The sequence below is a fragment of the Xiphias gladius genome, chromosome 18 (assembly GCF_016859285.1).
Source record: "Xiphias gladius isolate SHS-SW01 ecotype Sanya breed wild chromosome 18, ASM1685928v1, whole genome shotgun sequence".
NCBI classification, from domain to species: Eukaryota; Metazoa; Chordata; class Actinopteri; order Istiophoriformes; family Xiphiidae; genus Xiphias; species Xiphias gladius.
This window is the reverse complement of record NC_053417.1, coordinates 17,552,706-17,575,918: the sequence shown is the minus strand read 5'-3', so window position 1 is coordinate 17,575,918 and position 23,213 is coordinate 17,552,706. Positions and strand designations below refer to the sequence as shown.

The 23,213-nt window shown below is 42.0% G+C and overlaps 1 protein-coding gene across 2 annotated transcripts in view; it reads right to left on the bottom strand.

Annotated features, from left to right (window-relative positions):
- Nucleotides 1–2,071: 2,071 nt before the first annotated feature.
- Nucleotides 2,072–23,213, bottom strand: part of plcg1 (phospholipase C, gamma 1) — a 27,931-nt gene continuing 6,789 nt past the window's right edge. For both annotated transcript variants that reach the window (XM_040152589.1, XM_040152588.1), the window contains exons 3-33: nt 20,423–20,575; nt 19,926–20,019; nt 19,715–19,762; nt 19,108–19,192; nt 18,870–18,953; nt 18,409–18,431; nt 18,245–18,314; nt 18,054–18,155; nt 16,341–16,459; nt 15,730–15,815; nt 15,180–15,300; nt 14,753–14,921; nt 14,456–14,578; nt 13,952–14,053; nt 13,535–13,722; nt 12,616–12,816; nt 12,227–12,346; nt 11,872–12,052; nt 11,595–11,672; nt 11,414–11,517; nt 11,217–11,310; nt 10,923–10,992; nt 9,552–9,715; nt 9,121–9,217; nt 8,763–8,987; nt 8,488–8,636; nt 8,125–8,239; nt 7,051–7,212; nt 6,858–6,946; nt 5,459–5,727; nt 2,072–5,364 (exon numbers count right to left, since the gene is read on the bottom strand). In XM_040152589.1, coding sequence (XP_040008523.1) covers nt 5,322–5,364; nt 5,459–5,727; nt 6,858–6,946; nt 7,051–7,212; nt 8,125–8,239; nt 8,488–8,636; nt 8,763–8,987; nt 9,121–9,217; nt 9,552–9,715; nt 10,923–10,992; nt 11,217–11,310; nt 11,414–11,517; nt 11,595–11,672; nt 11,872–12,052; nt 12,227–12,346; nt 12,616–12,816; nt 13,535–13,722; nt 13,952–14,053; nt 14,456–14,578; nt 14,753–14,921; nt 15,180–15,300; nt 15,730–15,815; nt 16,341–16,459; nt 18,054–18,155; nt 18,245–18,314; nt 18,409–18,431; nt 18,870–18,953; nt 19,108–19,192; nt 19,715–19,762; nt 19,926–20,019; nt 20,423–20,575 — 3,728 coding nt within the window. In that variant the 3' untranslated portion in view covers nt 2,072–5,321. The remainder of the gene's footprint in view (nt 5,365–5,458; nt 5,728–6,857; nt 6,947–7,050; nt 7,213–8,124; nt 8,240–8,487; nt 8,637–8,762; nt 8,988–9,120; nt 9,218–9,551; nt 9,716–10,922; nt 10,993–11,216; nt 11,311–11,413; nt 11,518–11,594; nt 11,673–11,871; nt 12,053–12,226; nt 12,347–12,615; nt 12,817–13,534; nt 13,723–13,951; nt 14,054–14,455; nt 14,579–14,752; nt 14,922–15,179; nt 15,301–15,729; nt 15,816–16,340; nt 16,460–18,053; nt 18,156–18,244; nt 18,315–18,408; nt 18,432–18,869; nt 18,954–19,107; nt 19,193–19,714; nt 19,763–19,925; nt 20,020–20,422; nt 20,576–23,213) is intronic.

Below are 23,213 nucleotides of genomic sequence, written 5' to 3'. Positions count from 1 at the left end.
AGAATGTAATAAATTTCTGGCTCCGACCGTCATTTTCCTATGAGTTCTCCTAAGTAAGGTCCTCCACATGGTGTTTAAAGGATGACACTGGTTTTATTCTGCATTTTTCTTTTCAACAAATCCCATTAAAAAGTCCTAACCAACAATAAATTGATCCCACTAACAAGTCTCGCCTGTGTAGCACACACTGTCGCACTGTGACATGTTCCTTTTTAGTACAATGAACATGGGCACTGTAGTTCACTTTAAATAAAATTTGACTTGAACTGGCTACGGTTTGATCGCCACAGACAGGGTAGGGAAATCTGAAAATATTGAGAGACAGACTAAAAAAGTTGGTCTTTTCCAAGGGATTTGTTGATAATCAGAAAAATATGGAACGACTTCTACATAATTACTCATAAATCTAGAGTAGATGTCAATGTAAATACAAGGCTCGTGTAATTCCCAATAAACACGACCTTGTTACATACTGTTTACAGATGGGGGGGGGGCCGAAGTGTGCCAAGAAAACATCCCCACACCATTCCACCACCAGCCTGGACTGCTGACAGAAAGCAGGTTGGTCCGTGAGTTAATGCTATTGACTCTAAATTCTGACCCTACCATCTGCTGCCACAGCAGAAATCCAGATTCATCGGACCAGGCTACGTTTTTTTGTTTTGGTGAGCTTGTGTCCCCCGCAGCCTCAGATTTCTGCTCCTTGCTGACAGGAGTGGAACCCGACGTGGTCTTTTGCAGTTGCGGTCCATCCCCCTCAACGTTCGACGTGTTGCGCATTTTGAGATTCTTCTCTGCTCACCACAGTTTTGAAGGGTGGTTATCTGAGTTACTGTAGCTTTTCTGTCAGCGCCGACTCACTATTCTATCAAGGTGTTTCCGTCCTCAGAACTGCTGCACGCTGAATGTTTTGTTTTTCACACCATTCTGAGTAAACTCTATAGAGACTGTTGTGTGTGAAAATCTCAGGAGATCTGCAGTTTCAGAAACTCAAACCAATTCCTTCAGGCGCCAACAATCACGCCATGCTTTCCCAATTCTGATGTTTGACGTGAACATTAACTGAAGCTTCTGACCTTTTAACAGCAGGATTTTATGTATTGCACTGCTGCCACATGATTGGCTGATTGGGTAACTGCATGAACAAGCAGGTGGGCAGATGTTCCTAATGAAGTGCTCAGAGTCTATATTCACGTTTAAGTTTTTTTTTTTGACAAATTAATATTAACATAAGCTGCTCACCCAGAGGAAAACGTGTATCTCTCCTCGGTTACAATGTTTAAAAAACTGTTTCCTAAATCAATTAGATTCATTAAAAGAAACGAAACATTAAAAACGTACAGGCCATTTTTTCCACTGCACATGTAAAACGATGGCCCCACAATGAACAATGCTGAATAAAACTGGCCAATGGTTGAACTTGATTGCTGACCCCTGGTGTAGGAGGGTGGTGGTACTAAAATTTTTATTACTTCTGCCTGATGTTGCCCATTAACTAAAAATGATGCTTTTTTAAAAAAAAAATTTATTTATTCATCAGCTGATTATTTTCTCGATTTATCCTTGATTTATCCTGCCTTGGTGGTGTGGGGTTTGGAGGTCCCCATTTGAGCCCACCTGGGAAACATTGTTGCATGTTATTATCTCTCGCTCTTTCCTAATTTATAGCAAAAAATGGCCAACATTCTTTCCTAAAGCCTAAAGTGATTGCTTGTTTTGTCCGACCAACAGTCCAGAACCCAAAGATATTCCGGTTAATAACCTAAGACAGAAAAACCCCAGCAAATCCTCACAATAGAGAAGCTGGAACCGAGGAATATTTGACATTTCTGCATGAAAATTCTCTCACAGCTTATTATTTTAATACTGCAACAGTTCAGTCCACCTACTCTCAAGCTGTTGTTAACACATCTGAGACCGAAACTTCAGTATTCTCTTCCTGTGGTGCTGCATCTGAAGCTAATGAAACCAGTTCTATATGCCGTATTCAACAAAGTTTGTCTCAAAACAAACGCACCTGACTGAATTACATTAAATCGCATTTTAAGGCAAAGAAAATAAGACAATGTAGTATAAAGTAGTAAGTATTTTATTTACTTTTCAGGCTTGAATATGTTTCATATGAAAGGCAAAATTAAAATGAATACTTTTCCTCTCCATAGTTTAGGCACATTACAGAAAGACGACTGTAAATGAGACTGTCAGTAACAAAACAGACGAGGTTGGAGGAAAAAAAAAAAAGGCGATAACAAATGACACGTAAGGGCCCTGTACACCAACAACAGGTATTCCTGGTTATTCTGTTTGATTTGACCTCTTTACAGTTTATTGTCCCCCGATAAAGAGTACAACAAACCAAACAGGAGAGTCAGGGACATGTCAATCAAACATGGTCCATGGTCCGTGCTCACACAGTGCTGAGAGGAGGTCCAACCAGTCAAAATGAGTGACAACACCTGTGTGGGTGTACCATGGCTGTGCAGGTGCTTTAAGCCCAGCAGGGCAGGTGAATGATGTGGCTTTAATGTGATGTGTAAGCAGACGGAGGCACAAAGACGCTAGCAGACAGGTCAGCAATAAGAGAAATGCAGCATTGGAGGGAGAGCTCTCCGCAAAGACCATTCATCAACCACTGGAGGAAAAACAAATGTAATATGGAGGAGCTTTGGGATTAATATTGGCATGCAATCACAAAAAAGATGCCAAAAATATTCAGTGAGACCTCAAGTATTCACTCCTGTCCCTGCTTTTACCTTAAATCATACCATATGGCTTAGGTGTTTCTCAGTGGTCAAACACTGAGCAAGAATACTGAGTTTACATCGTATAGTCATCACATACAAACAGAGAACACTGTTTAATACAAACCTGGAAAGATAACACCATCGGTTATATGGGCCCACTGAAGGCCCAGAACTCTACGCCCCAGGCACCTTTGTCACACATCAGCCATGGAAACAAATCTACAACAAGGGCTGAAGCTTAGACTTGGCCCGTTCCTCCCAAACAGACACTCACACCACAAGCGCAGGAAATGACAACTCTCCGCACATTTAAGGGCACCAACATTTACCTCAAGAGAAGTCTTAATGCCAAGTTAGATTAACATGTATTAGTAGAAGCCAGAATGAGGATCTAAAGTTGGGAAAGATGGATTGTGAGGTGTAGCATTTACTTTGAGCCGGTTGTTTACACAAAGTCTCCATTTTTGCACATTTCATCATGCATAAATTCATGGGCAGTGGCATTTTAACTGTATCTCATGGCAGTGTGACTTAAAATCCCCACAGGTTTTCTGGTAAGCAGCTTAATGCTTTCACAAAGCTCACCAGAACATCATGGCCGCACAAACACAAAAGGTCCCTTATGTCTGTGTGGTGCTGCAGAACATAACAGCACAATATAGAATGATTTCTTTTTGTCTTACTCTGGCAATGCAAACCTTCTAACTTTCTCACCATTTGTCAACAATACTGAATTTCTTTTCTCATTCAAACATGGGAAACTCCTATTTTACAGATGTTAAATTAAAACTACAACAAGCTGGTCGCAGTAGAACCCCTTTGCTTAGGACCTCAAAACCACGTCGGAGGAGACGTCTGTTGGTACCAAAACATACTTCTAAAAAACACTGAATTAAAAGACTGACAGAGTTGTGTCAGTTACAGTTACAGCCACTGGCAACAAAAATTAAAACACTGAATAAATGGGCCATCATTTTGTATTAAGACTTGAAATGTCGGTAAAAAGATCCACAGTTCCAAAACATTCAAATATAAATCCTGGGAACACAGGACTGCACAGTTAAACATGTAATTGTACTACAATCCCCATCGCCAGTTTCTATAATTACAGCATTCAATGTATACAGACAAAATTGAAACATTTACCATGTTCCGTTTCGAATGAAAAATGTTTTAAAATGCAAGTACATAATTGTGTTCCTCAAACCACTTCGGTATTCCAAAAATTGATCACATTATCCAGCAGAATTGTTTTAGCTTGCAGCCCTGTGAACTATCCCTTGATTGACAACAACTGAACAACTGCGCTGCCATTAAAACAAGCGCCCGTAAACGTAGGGGAAGATGCTAAAAGCAAAAACCTGAAAGTGAGGAAAAAAACAAAAACAAAAAAAGACAGTTTTGAGCACAATTACCTTTCAAGACTCAGAACACAACCCCTCTTAGAGTCAACATGTACCCCTGGTCCCGCTTTATCACACAGTGAGGCGTTCGATTCGCTAAAGACATGATCACTGATGAGTAAGACTTTCAGTGAGGGAGACAAATGTTTCAATGTGTCAGACTGGCTTGTAAAGGCGCCTGCAATGCAGGAAAATGGAATGATGTGCAGTTTTCTGGAATGTAAGTTAGAAATTAAAAAAGAAAAAAGAAAAAAAAAAAGCCTGGCTGTGTGTGTTTGTGTGTGCAGACATGACATGATGCTGCCTTCTCTCGCACTGCTTCCAACACAAACAGGTTATGACTTCTTCCTGATGCCTCCAAAAAAAGAATTAAATATCCCTCCAGGATTAGGGTGTTAGACAGGAGACGCGTTCCTCCACAAAGCAGAGAAGAGAGAGACATTAAAAATAGCCGTAGAGAGCCCTCGTGTTTTACACATATACCATATACATTAAAAAAAAAAGGAAAAAAATAATCACATTATGAATGTTTAAAGGTTTAAATAATTATAATAATTAAAAACATGGAGACAGGAGCTCTTTGAGAGCAGGTCAGCTGCTGCTGTTCTCTGGCCAACAGCATTGCAGGAATAAATATATATATTCATATACGCCAAATAGAGAAGCGCAAAGAAACTTAACCTGGAAACAGTTTCAAACTCATATCTTTTAGAGCTCTCTCTTTCCCTCCTCTTAGCCTCCAAACTAAGCAGCTGTTGTGCACACCTAACACACAAGAGAGGACAACCCGCCGCGCAAAACGACCAGTCCAGAGCGGGAACTTGTTCAGCCTGGTTTTTGTTCTCCCCTGAATGTCCGTCTCTTCTTCCTGTCCGCAGCGGTCTTCTTCCTCTCGGCGCCCACCCCCTTCCTCTTATGTCCGAGTCCCTACTTCTCGTCAGGCTTGTGGCGGGGAGGCTGGGCGGCAGGGAGGGGAGAGAGGGAGAGAGAGGGGTGGGTGTTGGAGAATTGAGGGAGGGAGAGCTGCCTGAAATGTAGGCCAAAGCGGTGGTGGGCGTTTCCATGGAAACAGTGTTCACAGCAGTCAGTGACATCATCAGTACAGGGAGAGGCGACTGGGTGAGGGGGGGCGGGGGGCGGGGTGCAACAGAAATGCGTCCTGATTGGCTTGGACTTAGACACGGTTCTCTCCGCCCACTCTGGTCCTCCGCAACATCCTGAGGTAGAGACAAAGACAGGAGAATGTCTGGAACCTTCTACCGCCTCAAAAACTCACTGCACATACCAAAAACTGCACACCAAAACACTTACCTTCTGTTCTGTGGGTCCATGTGGTCCAACAGTGTCTCCTGGGACACCCTGAAGTCATCTAGAGGGGACTGGTAGCGGGATTCAAAGGAGCCCTCCCTCCCCCTGTAGGCAATGGCCTGGGCCGGCGACTGGGGCAGAGCAGACATGCTGGAGGAAGTCGAAGACGGCGAGCTTAACTCCCCCAAACGTTCCCGCCCTGCTTGAGCAGACGCTGACACTGACATGGCCCCGACCGCAAGAAACGGGCTCAGAACTTCTCCGTTTTCATCCTGAGAGAACGAGGAGGAGAAAGATGATTCACGCACAAAAGTGTCAGCTCCAGGGGCCTGCTCATGGTTTCATAGTTAAATGTGAGCTTCAGATCATTTCCTATAGAACTAACATACAGGCTCATTTAGAAAGAATAGTTATACAGTTTACATTTGCCAAGAGTTAGATGGGAGATGGGACAGTCTTGATGCCCTTATAGTGTAATTATATTACACTACATGCCACATTTACCCATTCATGCAGGGTTTTTTCCTATACAAAGACACACGCGCGCGCAATTTGGGGTACAATGTCTTGCCCACGGACACTTCAACCTGCAGATTGGAGGAGTTGAGGATCGAACCACCAATCCTCCGGTAAGTGGACAACCCGCTCTACTTCCTCAGCCACAGTCGACCGTTTAAATGAGACTGAGGACAAAGTCCTTTTCATGTTTTATTGCTCATTATACGATGATTTAAGGGATACAGTATTTAGTAAAATGTCCATAAATTTCTGATAAGTTCTCCTGATGGATGATTAGAAGAAACTGGAACTATTTTTTAGGTAGGGAATGTTTAGTATGTGTATGGGACAGGAAACAAAGTTCTTTGTTTGCTGCGTAATGAAAGAAATTTTGTTTATGTTTGACCAATGTATCACCACTGCAACGGTATTTTGTTTTGGTGTATTGTAAGTGAAAGCTGGGCACTTATATGTGCCTGACACAATAACTAACTAACCATAAGGCTACAGCCAGGAGCTGGTTAGCTTAGCTTAGCATACAGACTTGAAACAGAGGGGAAAAGGCTAGCCTGGCTCTGTCCAGAGGAAACAACATCCTCCTGTTAGCACCTCTGAAGCTCACTAATTAATATTTTATATCTTGTTTGTTTAATCAACCAAACACAGTTTAAACCGACACTTTTAACGTTTTACAGCAATTACAGGTAAGACTAATTCTTGGTGGGTGCAGTAAATTACTGGTGTCCAGGAAGACACCGGGCATGGGACACAACCCACCCGTAAAGCCACCTCTGTTTTGGCCGGGGCTGCTTTATGTTTGTATATTAGAGCTTGCAGTGGGTATTGATAGTGAAGACATTGTGGAGCAGGTTTAGTAACAGCTCAGTAACAAACAGTAGCTCACCCTGCCTCTGATGATGTCCATGTGGACTAACAGAGACGCCAACTCCAGATCCTCGTTGTAGCTGTTCTTCAGAGGTACTGACCGGTAACCTGGTGCCACACAAACAGAGACAGAGACAAAAGGCTTTTATTACAGCACAGATTTGCAACAGGGTTTTAGGTCATTTCACGGAGCACTTTATTATTGTGTGTACCTGTCTTGAGACCATGAATGGGGAATGTGGCCTGAGCCAAGAAATTTTGGTCATTGAACATGTCAATCTCATAAACCACAAAGCGTAGGAAGGCAAACGCAGAGTTGCAGACTGTGAAATGGAATGGCTTCCGGGGCCACGTGGGGTTCAGACCGTTGTCAGCTGGAGAAGACAACAGATGAAAAGAGAGAGATGAGAGGTGTCCGATATGTATCCACCAATGGTGTTGTTACTGTATTAACATTACTTTCACCAGTGATACAGTAGTGTAACAAACTTCTCAGTAATGATTTTCCAGTCAATGACCTGATAAAAATTGTGTTTCTGTGTAACACATACATTTTAAACTTGTGCCAATACCCAGCAAGAAAAATATCTTTGCTTTGATCCATTACTTCTTTCAAAACACAGAGAGGAAATAAAATGTAAATAATTAATCAGGCTAAATAAATATAAATTAGAAAATAGCAGAGGAGTCTGGTTCTCCTCATTATTTTGAATTTATGCAGTGTAAACATAAAAATATCATGACGAAATGCTAGTTGTGCTCAGATCAGAATCCACTGTCCATAATTGCCAACTCATTGAGAAATCTGTCGATGTGAGAATGCCTCCACATCTGCTAAACCGGCTTTATTGTCTTTACTTCATGACTTTATTTAATTACCATATTCGACTCTGAGTACAGCAACAACACAAGGACAAATTAAAAGACTTGTGCGAGGCTGTTGGAATACTTTTCCAACGGAGCAATAAGCACTGTAATCTCATTAAAAGTTTAGTTTTTTTAAGTTCTTTTAAACTTCCCTATCACTGTGTGCCATACAAAAGTACAAATACAATGCCAAAACCTTGGCTGAAACCAGGAACTATGTCTACATAATGTAGTGTTTTCCCTTTTTATTCCCATATATGGCTTAGTTGTTTGTACAACTTCCTGTTTTTCTAGGACCAGACAGGAAACTACACGTGGGTAATGTATCCAGTAAACAGTAACTACTCATCTCTTCAGTTTTGGCAGATTATCACTTTACTGGCAGAGGAGCCCAAGGTTAAAATTAGAGCAGCTCTCACCTTCTGAGTCTGTTTTTTGCTTGGCACTGTCGTACTCTGCCCCGCACACCTCGATCTCGATCAGAGGACAAACTATGCCACGTCCATGCTTGGGCAGGTGGCGGGCGCCCAAAACCTTCAGAGGGGAAGAAGAGGAATACAGGTTACTGCTTTAGATCTTTTCACTCCACTTGTTTCAGAACATTAATACAAAAGCATACACTATGGCAGGGGTTTCCAAAGTCTAACACTGTGGGTTAGTTCTGGCAAGGAGGCCCCAGCTCTCTCTAAAGACCCCTGGGGAAGTGTGGCTCACAGTCTGAAAACCTTTGGATAATGGCATCACACATGCAAACACACAGTCCAATCCTCACACTACTGTACCTCTATCTCTAGAGAGATTTGTTCAAGGCCTCGTAGTGTATGTCTGTCAAATGGATCAAAGTTATCGTCCCTCATGATGGGCGGCTGAAGGACGTAGCCGCTCCTTCCGTTCAACATGAACAGGGCCTGGTTCATCTGCATGGGCTTGTCTGCACGTGGGAGAGAGAAAAGGGAAGTTAAAAAAAAAAAGAAAAAAAGATAGCAGCCGTATGAAAGGATTAGACAGCTTCCGTCTACGCTGTTTATCTGCTCTGACAAGAGGGTAGATACAGTACCTGCTGTCTGGAAATTGAGTGCAACCAGCTGGGACCCACAGAGCCACATCGGCAGTGGGTCATAGTTAGAGGAGTCTAGTCTCTGGCCTCTGGGGTAGATCCTGGACAGCTGTAGCCGATTGTACTGCAGGAACTTCTTTCCCTTGATCTTGTTGACGTACTTCTCTGCCTTGGTCTCGGGGAAGGATGACATGTCCCGGAAACAGGCCCGCTCTGTGCCAATCTCTACAGGAGTCACGGAGAGGCAAAGGGACAGAACTGACCTACCTGTACTGGAACTGGATATGTGACTGCTGAATTATGTCATAGGTATGAAATCAGTCATATCTATGCTCCAATGAGTGTGTGCAACCCTTACTATCTTCATCAAATGGCACAGGCCTACAGTAGATGACCAGCTCGGATAATTCCAGTGCAATCTTCTTCCTCCTCTCCATCATCTTCCCCTCTTCCAGCTGTGTACAGAGACAACTTTAAATACAGCTGCGCCAACAGTAACAAACATTCTCATTTTCACAAAATTAGATCTGATGCAGGCTCTAGCCTGAAGCTTTATTCTTCAACCAAGCAAAACAGAACAGCTTCCAGGTGAGAGAGTGTGTAACTGTGTGAGTCTGCTTACAAACACCACATGTGCTCACTGCACAGTCACTGTTTCTTAAAAACAGGTTATAGGTATCATAGGGCAAACACAAGTCATGACTGGCCCTTTGAACGCGCAATGTGGCATGAGCACGTTGTGAGTCTTGGCCTGCGTTTCCTGTCAGCCGCGTGATACAGTATAGTTACCTTGGCCTCTGAGGTCACGGTGACCTCACGGATCTTGAACACCCATTCCTTGAGCTCTTCTTGGCTGCTGGCAGCGACGTCCAGCACTGGGCCTGTCCGCATGGAAGTATTTGGCACAAGGGAGAAGACGTGGGGCCTGCTACCCTTCCCATCTTGACGCACAACTGAAGAGAAGACAAAGTAAGGGGTTGAAGAAAAAGGTGCAGAGAAAAAGGAATGAGGAAGGCAAACAGGGCTTCCCCTTTCCTCTTTTAACCTGAACTGTTTTCCTCTACGCACCCAAATGTGAAATGGACTGAAGTAATCTATAAAAATGAACTGAAGTTATTATATAATATTAAGAAAATCGAAACATCTAGAGCAAGGAAAAAATAGAACAAATATGAACGGGGCAGATATGATTAGATAATACTGTTGTATGAAAATGTGTGATTGGTCTGAGCTTCACTTGCCTCTGGCTTGGATGCAGAGTCGGCGTAAATTATAAATTGTTCATTTTAGGGCTGCAACTATGATTATCTTTATAATCAATTAATCTGCCGAATCATTTCTCAATAAGCTGATTGATTGTTTTTTTAATCAGAATTTCCTAGAGTTTAAGGTAACATCATTAATTGTCTTGTTTTGTTTGACCGAAAGTCCAAAACCCAAAAATAATAAATTTACTATCATGTAAATTGTAGCAAATTCTCACATTTGCTGACCTGGAACCATCAAACGATTGGCAATTTTGCTCTAAAAATTACTTAAATGATAAATCAGCTATCAAAAAGTTGCAGATGAATTTCCTTTTGATCAACTAATTGATGAATTGATAAATGGTTGCAGGTCCGGTTAAGTTTATGCTGATGTAAATACAAAAGCAATCTGGAAATGGCTTCGACTGGTGCGATTCTGCCAGTGGTCATGTGAAGGAAGCCTTGAACCAAAAAGTGTTCAAGATATAATTAGAGCTTTCCCATCCCATACTACCACTAGATGGAGCCAAAGAGCCACACAAAGACACAATTAGGATGTGGTAGTAACTGATTAGCAGAGGCCACAACAATGCATGACAGTGCCAACACTAATGAGTGTGTACTGAATCGACTAGAGGATGTCCATAAAATACCAGATACAGAGCTGTGAGAAAAGCAAGAGTAATAATAAAAGTGAATGAATAAGAATTAGTAATAGAAGAGGCTTGTAATGGAAAAAAAAAGACGATGAAGAAAGTGGCGGAAGTGTGCCTTTCCAATTAAAAACATATTAGTTAGGAGATTATATGCAAGCATATGTTGGCCAGAAAAGGAGGTTGCCCTCTAGCAAGGTGACTGCCTGCTCTGCAGCCCTGCAGCACAGGGTCGAACAGGAAGTGGAGAGGCCACTCACCAATCTGACAGGAAGACACGTCCACACTTCCTCTAAGCAGATCTCCCAGAGGGCTGTTCTCTGTCATCTCCTGCTTGACAGAAAAGAAGAGGATAAGGATAGAAGTTGTCGCCCTTTTTGAAGTCATAATCCACATTACACGTGTATCTCTGTAACAGTGGATAACTGACATGAATAACAAGGCCTGAGCCTGACCTCCCTGGCAGGGGGACAAGTGCGCTCATTTCACTTTAAATATACAAATGTGTAACTGTAGCCCTCTGCCCTCTCTCAGTTTGTGGGTTTGATCCTCACAGTTCTGTCAGGCTCTGCCGCTGATGGACTGATCTCCTCCACGTAGTTGGCAGGAAACCACAGCTGTTTTTTCCCTCCACAGTCACCCTTCCACCTAAGAGAAAAAGAGATGTGATGAGATGTGTTGAGCAGGGAGGGGGGTCATAAATGGGTAATTAAGAGCTACTTCCTGGATGAATGTTATGCCAGTCACTCACCATCCTCCTTCCTGTTTGTCCACATTAGAGATTATGGCGTTCTTGGTGAAGGAGAGCTCATCGTCTCTCTGCGCTTTATACTCGTACATGGCTCTCACCGTGCACTGAAAACACAAGACGGAAGGTTCTGACACACACTTCTACCATCTCCACTATGCACAGGTCCATACTGTATACTTACCTTGAAAGTTGGCATTTGGTTGGCCTCCACATAAAATCCTGGATTCCTGCCCTCGTACAGCGACCCGTAGTCTGGCTCCTGTTGGACAACCGATTATGTGTTAACAGGTCTTTTGATTCAGGAGCAGGGATTTCACCGCAGAATGTAAACCGCACGATTTGATATTTGTTTGTACAAAACACTGTTACATCTTTTCTGACTAAATCAGTAAGCTAGATAATATTTCTTATTTATTCATTTCTAATAAGTGGGCCTTAGACTGTATGGTGGTACTTACAGCAGTGCCTATCTTCTCCAGTGTGTCCTCATTGATGGGGTAACGCAACTTCATTTTGCGGTACAGAGGGTGCTTCTCATAGTAGCTGATGAGATCTACTAGGCTGTCAAACTCTGAGGTGCCCAGCACCACGGTCTGCCCCTCCTGCTGCACACGACAGTGCTTTATCTTGCCCTCAGCCCTGTGAAGAAACCACAGGGATGATATCAATTACTTTGCATTCATCTGAATATTGGTCATTAGGATGATGTAGATCATTTTTCTCTATCTTCACTCTTCATTAAAAAGGAAGTTAGAAGTAAATGACTTCAAATAAAAACAAGTGTCAGTTACTGAGGCAGTAGGATTCAGTTACCTGAAGGAAATGGCAAAGGAGTTGGGTTCTGCCCTCTTCCTGACAAGGAAAGCCCCGTCACGAGGAACCCTCATCAACATGTTCTCAGCATGGCTCCTGGAGAGGTTGGCGTGGTACCACCTTGGGCAAACAACAAAACATAGACGGACAGAAGATAATTGCAGGGACGCAACTTTTCACTACACAGCTCTTGTTCATTCTAGATGAGGGTGTCAGCTACCAGTCTACAATGTCAACAGTTAAAAAATGTTATTTAGAGTTGAAGCAAAAATGGGGCAAAGCAGTAGGTCTCCAGTTTTTTTGAATGACATGACAAAAAGTACATCACTGAAGGTCAGTGCTCAGTTCTTCATAATTTAACATTCTTTCCAATCTGTGTAAAACCTCACTCTTTGCTTTCGTGGGCATTGGTCTGAGGCACTGGCTCGGTCAGCTTCATCTCAAACTCATTGCAGCGGAGTGCCACCTGCTGGTAGTGGGTGATCAGGGCAAAGAGCGTGTCGAACACTAGGTTGTCAGTCAGGTAGAACTTGGGGCTGCCTGCCTCCTGACGAGAGTGGATACGACAGTGCTGCACCCGCCCTGAACGCCTGGTGCAGAGATGGGTGAGATGGAGAAAAAAAAGAAGGTCATCGTTATATTATTATGACCAAGTAGAAGCTTGCTGAAAACCCCCAACCCCCATTTTAACCTATGTATATATTGTTTCCATACATTGTGTGTGAATCACATAGAAGCAGATTGATTAGCTCTGAGGTACCTCCACCCATGCATAACCTTTGCATGGTCGGAGACATGCAGAGAGAAGGTGAATGATCACACCTCAGACCGGGACAAAAACCACAATCAATGATGAAGAGATTAACATTGACTGATCCGCAAGTGTCACTCTGCTATTTGCATGAGTTACGCCCACAGAAAAAAAAAGAATATATGAGGGAGAGTGTCCCTTTGATGTATAGAGTATGTCATATTAAAAGGCACCATAGAGGCAACAATTCAGTTTCTATTTAAAAAAAAAAAAAAATCACACCATGATAAAATATGTTAGAGTGATATAGAAACAGTAAATATCAATTAAATACTAACTGTAAATTTCTAAGTAATATTCCGGATCATTGCAGAGGTTTAGTGTTTATGTTACCATACAGTTAAATGCATTGAACTTTAATCTCAATCTTTTATCATTACTAGTAATTTTATCTTTACAGTCCTGCCCCACCTACAGCCCATTACTGCCAAACAAATGCAACTGCAGGCATTGTAAAGTTTGCAGGAATTATGAATGCAAAATCATGTTCACTATACCAGAATGACAGCGTGTAGTCTCCCACAAAGGTCTCGCTCTCTCGGACCAGGAAGGAGCCATCAGGAGCTCCGGTCTCCAGACAGTACTCAGACAGCAGCCTCTCGGCTATCTGCCGCCCGTCCCGCCCTGCACCCAGCTTCCCGTGGAACCATTTCTCTGTCACGTGCTGGTCCATACCATTGGACACCTGGGAGGTTAGAAGACAGAGGGAGATGCTATTCAGCTCATAGCTATCACAATTGTCTCCTCACATGCACAAACAAACCAAATGTTATTACCATTATGATATAGCTATTATAAAATAAGACATTTTGAAGGCAATACCCTCTGATACTGATCCAGCAAAAGTGTGTGAATTGAGTGCAATTGCACTTGTTGCACAAGTTCTATAACAACAGCAGATCAGGCCTACTAACCTCTCTGTGCTCCTCCTCATCGTCGTTACCCTGGTTATTGGAGGTCTCTTCTGAGTAGTAGATCTTACTGCTGGTCAGGACAAAGAAATGAGGGTACCACTCCTGGGGGGAAAAGGGGAAGATGAAGGGAGAAAAACAGTTCAAATCAGTCTGAATCAGATGAAATATTGAGAGGATCCATGTGTTGCACTACAAAGTGGCCAAAGTAAGCAAGAAAGTGCCTTTTTATAAAGAAGTCAACAGACCAAGAAAAGCAGTTCATAAAGTCAGGGCCATGCTCCAAGAACAAGCATGACCCAGCTATAAAATAGATGTTAATCACAAAAGAGTGGCAAGCTGCAAGATGACGATGAGTCTCTGATTTAGAACAGCTAACATAAACCAAATACTTAATAATATTAGAAGATTGTATTATAGAAGCTACTTCTTGGCAATGCATTTCAAACTTTTCATTCTTCCTCAAGCAGCATCCAGACTCTACTTATACCTGGTGAACATGCTTACATGATTAATGGGGTCTTCCAGGTAAAGGATGCCATTTTTGATGGAGTTGCTGATATCATTCTCTGAGTAGGGAGTGGAGGTGGACACCTCTTCATAGGCACTGCCTTCTGCAAGCTTCTTATGCTGCAGATGATGAAGGGAGAGGAGGTAAGACACACAGAGGAAGAAGGGGACATACAATGAGAAACAACTATCAGAACACTGTATACAAAACATCCTTTCATACTTTTTGCTGTAGTAAAAATTGGAACAAAAAAAATATCAAATGATTTCTCATGACTTCAGGTGTCTCCTGACCTTGATGAGGATTTTCCTCTTGAGCTGGTTGGGTGAGGGAAGGCCGTCTGCTGCGATATCCACCGCCTTGGTCAGCAGCATGTCTCCAAACACCTTCTTAAAGTAAGTGGCCATATTCCTCTGCTGGACAATACTGCAGTGGTCCTCGATGGACAGGATGATGGGATAGCTGAAGGAGGACCACAGATTGGAACTTAAGAGTTGCAACTTCAAAGAAACTCCCTCTTTATCTGTGCATAGGTTTGATTTTTGTATCTTGTTTTTTTCGCACACTACAATGACGAGTGATGTCAATGCAGCCTGTCCTCATTGTTTCGTCTGCTATTTCTGCATGTGTGCATGCTATCTCTTTATGCTAGTCATCTCTTATCCTGTCATCTCACCGCTGACAAAAGAAACAGAGTAGGATGTACTCATGGAGACTCACTCGGATGTGACAAAGGCATGCTCTTTGATGGTGGTCAGTACATCACAGAACTTGATTTTTGTTGTGAGAGTGTGTCCGTGGTAGATGACTGGCATTCCGTCAGGACCATCCCAGCAGTCCACTGAAAATAAACACACCCAAACACACACACCCACACACACACCTGATGTAATTTTTCTTCTAAAATACTCCAAAGAAGGAAGTAAATATACATGAATACAAATGTATTATAAAGCTACAGAAGAGTTATAAGACTTTTAAACTTGAAGACGCACAAGTTTATATCATGTTTGTTTACTTTTGTATTATTCGTTATAAGCCAGATCTATTCGTAGAAACCTGCCTGACAAGGGTTTGGTGTAAATGCAATCTACAGCATTGTTATGTAACAGTAAGTGTTTGAGTGTGAGGGTAAGGGTGTGGCAGCTGCATTAAAGGTTGAACTGTGAGGAGGAGGGGTAAGAGAGTTAATTACTAGGTTGAAAGTCCAGTGGTGGTGATTTACTGTACATGTGGTAAAACTCTAATGTGTGTTTCTGCGTTTACCCACATTCAATACAGCGGCAGCCCATCCTCAGACAGCGAGCATACGCCTCCAGGGACGACTCACTGGAAAACTGGTCTCCCGTCAGGTAGCTAAAAATAAGCATGTAACGTCAAAGTAAACACGCAAAAACACACATCTAACCAGTCTTTCAAAGGACTCACGCATCAGTGACTCTGCCATAAACACACACATTTTCTATGTTGGTAGCCTAAACACAATGATACTGCTAAACCAAAAGGGCTCTCTCTCTTTTGTTGACTGGAGTACACTTCTTACTCATTCAGCTAGTCAATTCAAACATAATCAAAGCAACATGGTGGTTTTCATTCCACCGTTCCACTGAGTATTGTTTCACAACTTGTACACAAGGTTATCATTTGAACTGCCTTCCACACACTTTTCAATAGGAGGAAAAATACATTTTCCATCAAAAATACACGCCTGAGTCTCATTCTGTTAAATAACACACTTTTATCTGATGTATGAAGTCAGTTCAAAAGCTCTCTTTGGTTAGAGGTTTCCAAAGAGGATGCCAGACTTCAGTGTTCCCAGGCCTCAATACAATTGGTTGAACTAAATGTAAGCCTAAATGTCCTCCATCCCGCCAACCTTACGTGTTGTGCGAAGAGGAGATCCAGTAGTGGGACAAGGGGTTGTTCATATTCTCAGGACACACTTGGTCCAGGGTGGAATCCCAGATGGTGTTCTCTTTGGAGAAAACGTACGTCAGGAACTACACAGGAGAGAGGAGAGCAATGAGAATGAGGCTGAATTCAAATGTATGCACTTCCCTTATCTTGCAGACTCGCAGACTTAACCGATGTGTTCCTGGGGAAGTCTCCAAGTTACTAGGGCTTTCCAAATCCACAATTTATCAAGTCTGCACAAGCTTCATGCCAACTTTCTTTGGACTTCCAGGGAGTCCGCTTCGAATGCACTGACTTCAGACTTCACTCTGAAGACTACCCCTAATTCATAGCAATATATAGTAGATAGGTCCAAGTAAAACGTAACAACATTACTAGAGCTGCAAGCAAGTATACCAGGGTCCAAGCACCCTAAAGCAATTCAGACCTGGTGGCTCGTCGATTCAAGGCAATCGGGAAGCCGAGTGCATCACTGAATAAAACAAACAGGTAGTTTGACACATATTTGTACACTTGGGCAGACTCAGAAGCCGACCTGCAGGGCACACTGCCAGGATCTGATCCAGCCTTGGACCATAAGGATGTTGAGTCTGTGTCTGCAGCAAAATTATTCAGAATAAATAATTTTGTTCCTTATTTACGAGTGATAAAGTGTCTCTTGTAAGTAATTTTCTACGCGTACATCACCACATTTGTAAATGCTTGGGAAACCAGAGAGCAGGTGATTGGTGGGAAACGTATGCATATGTTAATACAATTTTTTTTTTTTTTTTTTTTTTTTTTAAACACACACACACACACACACACACACACACACACACACACACACACACACACACACACACACACACACACACACACACACACACACACACACACACACACACACACACAGAATATGCATAGGTTTAATAATTTGGATATATTTGTTGTAATCTGCAGTTACACAGGGAATGGTTGGTTTTCAAAAAAATTCATGCTCAAGTAAAGGTAAAGTTTCACTGTGCATATCAGCTTCAGATAAGTCACAATATGTATGACAGATGCCTACGAGGCTGCAGTCTGCAAGTCCAGGGGATGAACATTTGGATTCAGTCCTTGCCAAAACAGTGGTGGCGGTATTTGCTGTCCTATCAGCACGCAAAACACTACAGCTAAAGCAGCACTTTTATTTACTTCACCCTGCAATCAGGCCTTTAAGAGACTTCCCAGTGCAGGTCAACGGCAATAATTTTTCTTCTCATTAACAGTTTTTCGTCTTAAGTTGTTATTCTCAGCATGTCCAGGGCCTGTACACCCACACACCCATAAAATAACCTCAGGCACAGAAAGACAGTACCAACTCCTGCAGGCTGGCTCGCACCAACCTCCTCTTTTCTTTAGTCAATCATAGCTTTATGGTGACCACAAAAGCATCCCTCGCTTCCTGCAGAACTCTCACACGGAGCCACAGTCAATAACCTTTTCTATCTGTGTGGGAGGAGGTGCTTTAGGCCAAGACCATGGCTATCCATGTCAATTTCTGAGCATCTTCCACCCACACTAACAACACAGGGGGGCTTCGGAAAACATAACTGGCAAAAACATGTTTAAATTTTCCATTAGTCAACAAAGACCCAGAAAAGAGACAGAAAAGAAATGAGAAGGGGGGGGGTTGAGAGGTGGTGAGAGTGCATGTACCTCGTCTTGGTGGAAATAAGGCTGCTCCACTTCTCTCAGGGGGTCTTTCAGGTAGCCGAACATAAACTCCTGAACCTTGTTGTTGTCTGTAGCCCACATTTCCTGGATTCACATACAATCACAGACGTATTGGAGCATGCAAGTGAAACAAATCTGCGATAAACTAATTGTAAGTGGCCCAAAAAGATTACCTTTTGAGACTCCAGGAGGAAACTCTTGAAGTCCTCTAGGGAGATCCTCTGTTCTGGTCTGTCAGTGAACCTGGCAGAGAAAGTTATGGTTCACTTCATAAAACACACACCTGTGACGCTGCAGAAAGATTCAATGTGTAAGTGTGTGTTTAGTTTTGACCTACCTTTGTAGAAATGGGATCTCCATCTGAAAGATTGGTCAAAAAGGGAAATTTCAGTTAATTAATCAAAGTCCTGTTCTTTCAATGTGTATAGTAGTCGTAATGTAGATGGACACAGATATCCTGTAGGGGGCTGGATGGTTAGTCGTGGGGGGGACTGAGGTCATCCATTTAATCTGACCCAAGCCTGCTTGCCTGCCTGCCTCCTCATCTGAGTGTGTGTGTGTGTGTGTGTGTGTGTGTGTGTGTGTGTGTGTGTGTGTGTGTGTGTGTGTGTGTGTGTCCTAATGGCCTCCACCAGAGGGGTTTGGTGGGTTTTTAGCTGGTCCATATTGATCTCACAGCCATTTGAGAGCAGACAGATGGGGGAGGAACGGTGTCTTGGCAGGGCATCAGATGGGGAGCTGGGGGATGAAAGTGCTGGGACAGAACTATCTGCGGATACATATAATGACTGCACTTACGTTTTTCTGAGCATCAAACATGAGGCTGCGATAGAGCTGGGCAAACTGACTGAAAGACACGTCTCCATTTCTCATCTCTGAGTCCTAAAAAAAAAAAAATAACGACGTGAGAGGGTAAGCAAAAGAACCGTTAACAACAAAACATAAATCTTTTAGCCTCTAACAACATCACTTTGAAAGAGAAGTGGGCAGAAAGATGAGAGTGGAAGGGGGTCTGTGATTAGTAGGAGGTAGTTACCGGAAGTTTCTCTCGGAGGAACCTCATGTTGGGCACCCTGTAGTTGACCTGGCTCAGCATGCTCTTCAGATCCTTACAGGATATCCTAAACACATACACACGTTTTGTTGAAAAATCAAACACAAACATGGACATGCACGTACAATAAGTGCAAAGACTTCTACTAACTTGCACACAGACACACTGAAAACTTGCAAACACACGCCCCTCTTGCTCTAGTGAGTCTTTTGGCTTCACTTTTACTACACAGCCTGGAATTTTGGCCAGAGAAGACAATACCCTGACAGCGCAACAAAGACTTGCTCTTTCGTCAGGGATGTAACAGACAAACATCTCTGTACATCTCCTCCATCCTCTGCAGTCTGTTTCCTGCTGCAGGAAGAGGTGCTGGTGTGTGGCTGAGAGCTTAGTTCCTTCACTACACCGCAACAAAGCTCTCTCACAGACAATCACCAGCCTGATTTCTACTTGCTCTAGATGTTACACTGGGGAAAGGACACACAACTGGCACACCAAAAAAAATCAAGTTATATCTACTTGGGCCTATTTCCTGTGAGAGTGGCCTGATTAAATCTGCAGTTTTGAGCTTTTGAATGAGCTGACTTACCTGTCATCTGTGTTACGATCAACCGCATAGAACTGCTTGCGTAACCACCTAAAAAAAGAAAGAAAGAGAGAATTAAGAGTTTTAATGCAAAACACAGAAAAAACCCAAGAAACAATGATGAATGCTGGCAAGCAACAATGCCGTCTGTTCACATCACCTTTCAATAACTTGAGCTTTGGATGTGTTGTGTGTTTACGTTAGTGTTGTTTACCTCTCTATCTGAAGAGGTGTCGGTGACTTCAGCGTGTCAGCGACAAGCCAGTTTAACCCCTTCACCCACATGGTCATCTCCTCATCAGATGTTGCTGAGGAAAAAGCAACATGTAATTCACGTTTGATGATCCCCCTCCAGTTAGAAGTCAGAGCAAATTTGGGATTTGTGATCTCTCGCAACGCAAATAAAATTGACTTGATTTTAGATTGACATTAAAATTCCATCAGCTTTTGTACTGTCAGCTGAGAGCATCTTTTGTTTTGGTGCTGTAATACAAATATATTTACTCATAAACACAAGAGCCACATATACAAGAACCGATAATTCAGAAGAGTTAGAAACAAAAATGTGAACATCCGTGGTACTAATGGTTGACTGTAGTTCATGGCCTTAATAGCAGAGGTATTCCTGTTCAAAATATGATGGTAAGGTGAAATACTAATGTGCTAATTGTATCTGAATGTATGCAAGCCTCTCTCTGTGGCTGTGCGTACCTGCCAGGCTGAGTGATTTAAGGCGAAACTCGGTGCCATACAGAATGACAAAGCAGTGAGCTTGGTCAAGCCGCGCTGCTGAGTCCTCCACATAACGCTCAAAGTCCCGGGACTTCTGTCCAGGCCTGATCTCCTTGATCTCTCGGATGTCAACTGGGGAGACAGACACACATACAACAGTCAGCAAAGCAGGGAACCACCATTTTCCCATAAGAGCTGGATGAAAAAAGTCAAAATCAACTTATTCATAAAATGATGTTCATGATTCTGATTATTTTTTGAATAATAAAGCTGGATATTGGCACTGATCTCACAATTCAATTCGATTTCATTTCACAGAGTCCAGAATAGTCAGAATCATCTTCCAATCAATATGCACGTATGTTGCGTACAATGGCTCTCAGAATTGATTCTCGGAACTTACATTTTTATCTACATTCAACGAGCGAGCAACACTGTTTTTCCCTTGAATATAAAATTGTGTGCACACTATAAGGTCAACTGTATACACATTCCGCAGGTATAAAACTGTACCAAGAATTTTTTTTGGCAGACTCAAAACAACTAAAACATGAAACAACTATATTTTTTTGGCCTAAATGTGCAAAAAAGTTGAGCAAGAATACTAAATAATCTACACCTTTTACAAGGACATAATCACTACCAGTTTGATGTTCAACAGTCATGCTTTACATCAGATAAAACTTGTCAATAAAATCTTCAATAACTCATGTTTTTAGTCATAATTAACTGGGAGATATTAATTTGGACGATGGAATTTTGTAAAAAGATAACATGACCATGTCTTCATGAAATTACTCAAAATCCATAAATAATAACACTGAATTAGCTTCAAACCCTTGTCAGAAGCGTTTCATAGTGTAATTTATTCACAATTTAATATAATAAATCTGGTTTTTTGCCTCCATTCTAACAATAACCTTCCATTATAGAGACCGACAAACAAGCACGTATGAGGTTTAAGCCCTCTGACCACATAAAACAGGCTGGGACATGAACCACATGTCAATACACTTCTAGTACAGACAAAGAGTAGACAGTAAGCTAGATATGGATTTCATATGAAGATGATGATGAAGTTACCAACCACAAATTAACCTCAGTTTCCCCTTTTACCACTGAAATCAACCAAAACCACCATTTAGCAATCTGCAAATGAGACACCTTTAGCCATTGGCACAAACCAGTTTGTGATGGGACTAGTCGGGTCTGTACAACAGAGATTTCAAAACCATCGCAGACATATTGTATTTGGGTAGGTGTGTGACTTTAAGAGTGCTTGTAATGGTTTTAATGGTTTACAGTATAAAGGGTATGAGACAGTGAATATAACACTGATTTGCCATTTAACAACACTGCCTCACAAGATAATCCAATTTCCCCTACACTCAAATGTTCAAAAAAAACAAACAAAACACTGCAAAGATTGCTTCATCGTTTATCTTTAGGAATTATACTGAAAAAAAGAGCTGGTGGAAATTTTGTCTTGAGCCCCTAAATGAGCAGTTGGAAACATTCATAAACTTTGGCTTAGGCTATAAAGTAGCTTAACAGGTTCCTACCAGTTCCTGCTAAGCACAAACACTCGCACGCACAGACACTCACACACACACACACACACACGCACACACACTCACACTCACACTCACACACACTCACACACTTTCAGCTCCTACTCCTCTTCCTGCACCTGAACCACACATCCTGTGCTTTAGTCGCCTACACACCACAACTGTGCTTGCGTATAGGTGAGAATGTGCATGTGCTTTTCTCTAGCATTAAAAAAAAAGTATGTCTTCTCATGCAGAATTTCATCAAGCTGAGTTCTGTAATCATACATCATATCTCAGTTTACTTTACCCACTATACAGGCCAGCAGACTTCCGCTGAGAGCAAGGCGGCTCTGACAGGCTGATCTGTTACAAAACACTTTAAGTCATCTGAGTCAAAATATTTGGAGCCTGCCTCAGACAGATGCAGGAAATAAAGAGATAGCCAGAGGTGTAACCTTACTAAAGGAGATGAGAGGAGGTATCCTGCAACACACTCCCACACTTCCTCCAATGCTCCATCCTGCTTTCCACACCATTACTACCACTCCTCACAAGGGCTGCTTTCATTTGAAATTGTTAAAAACCATCACCAATAAAATACTCAAGTTTCTGAAACAAATATGATATATATGTTTGAATAACTTACTTTGAGTGATATGAAGTTTTTCTATAGAACTGCTTTTTCATTTACCTAAAGAAACCAATGTTTTCAAAAGTTAAATACTGTCTAAACACAAGCAGCCATACAAGAACTTTATCTAGAAAAATATACAGTCTAGTGCTGAAACAATTAGTCAATTAGCTGCTAACAACTTTGTTTTCATCAGGCAAAAATGTCAAATATTTGCAGGTTCCAGGATCTGAAATGTGAGGATTTTCTGCTTTTCTCTTTTTTAAATTAATCTAAATTACATAAAAAATTCAATATCTTTAGGCTTCAGACTATTGGTCAGAGAAAATAAACAATTTGAATACATCACCATGTGCTTTAGGAAACTGATGGGGATTTTTTTCACCATTTTCAGCATGACATTTTATAGACTTAACAATTATTTAATCAAAGAATAATCAAAAGGTTAACTGATAGTGAAAACAATTGTTAGTTGCAGCCATTTCATACTCTAAAACTGACAAATCTGTGATTTAAATTAGTAACTATCTGATCAAAGAATAACTAAACAAAACTACAAATCTATCTAGGCATTTAATTCCGGCTT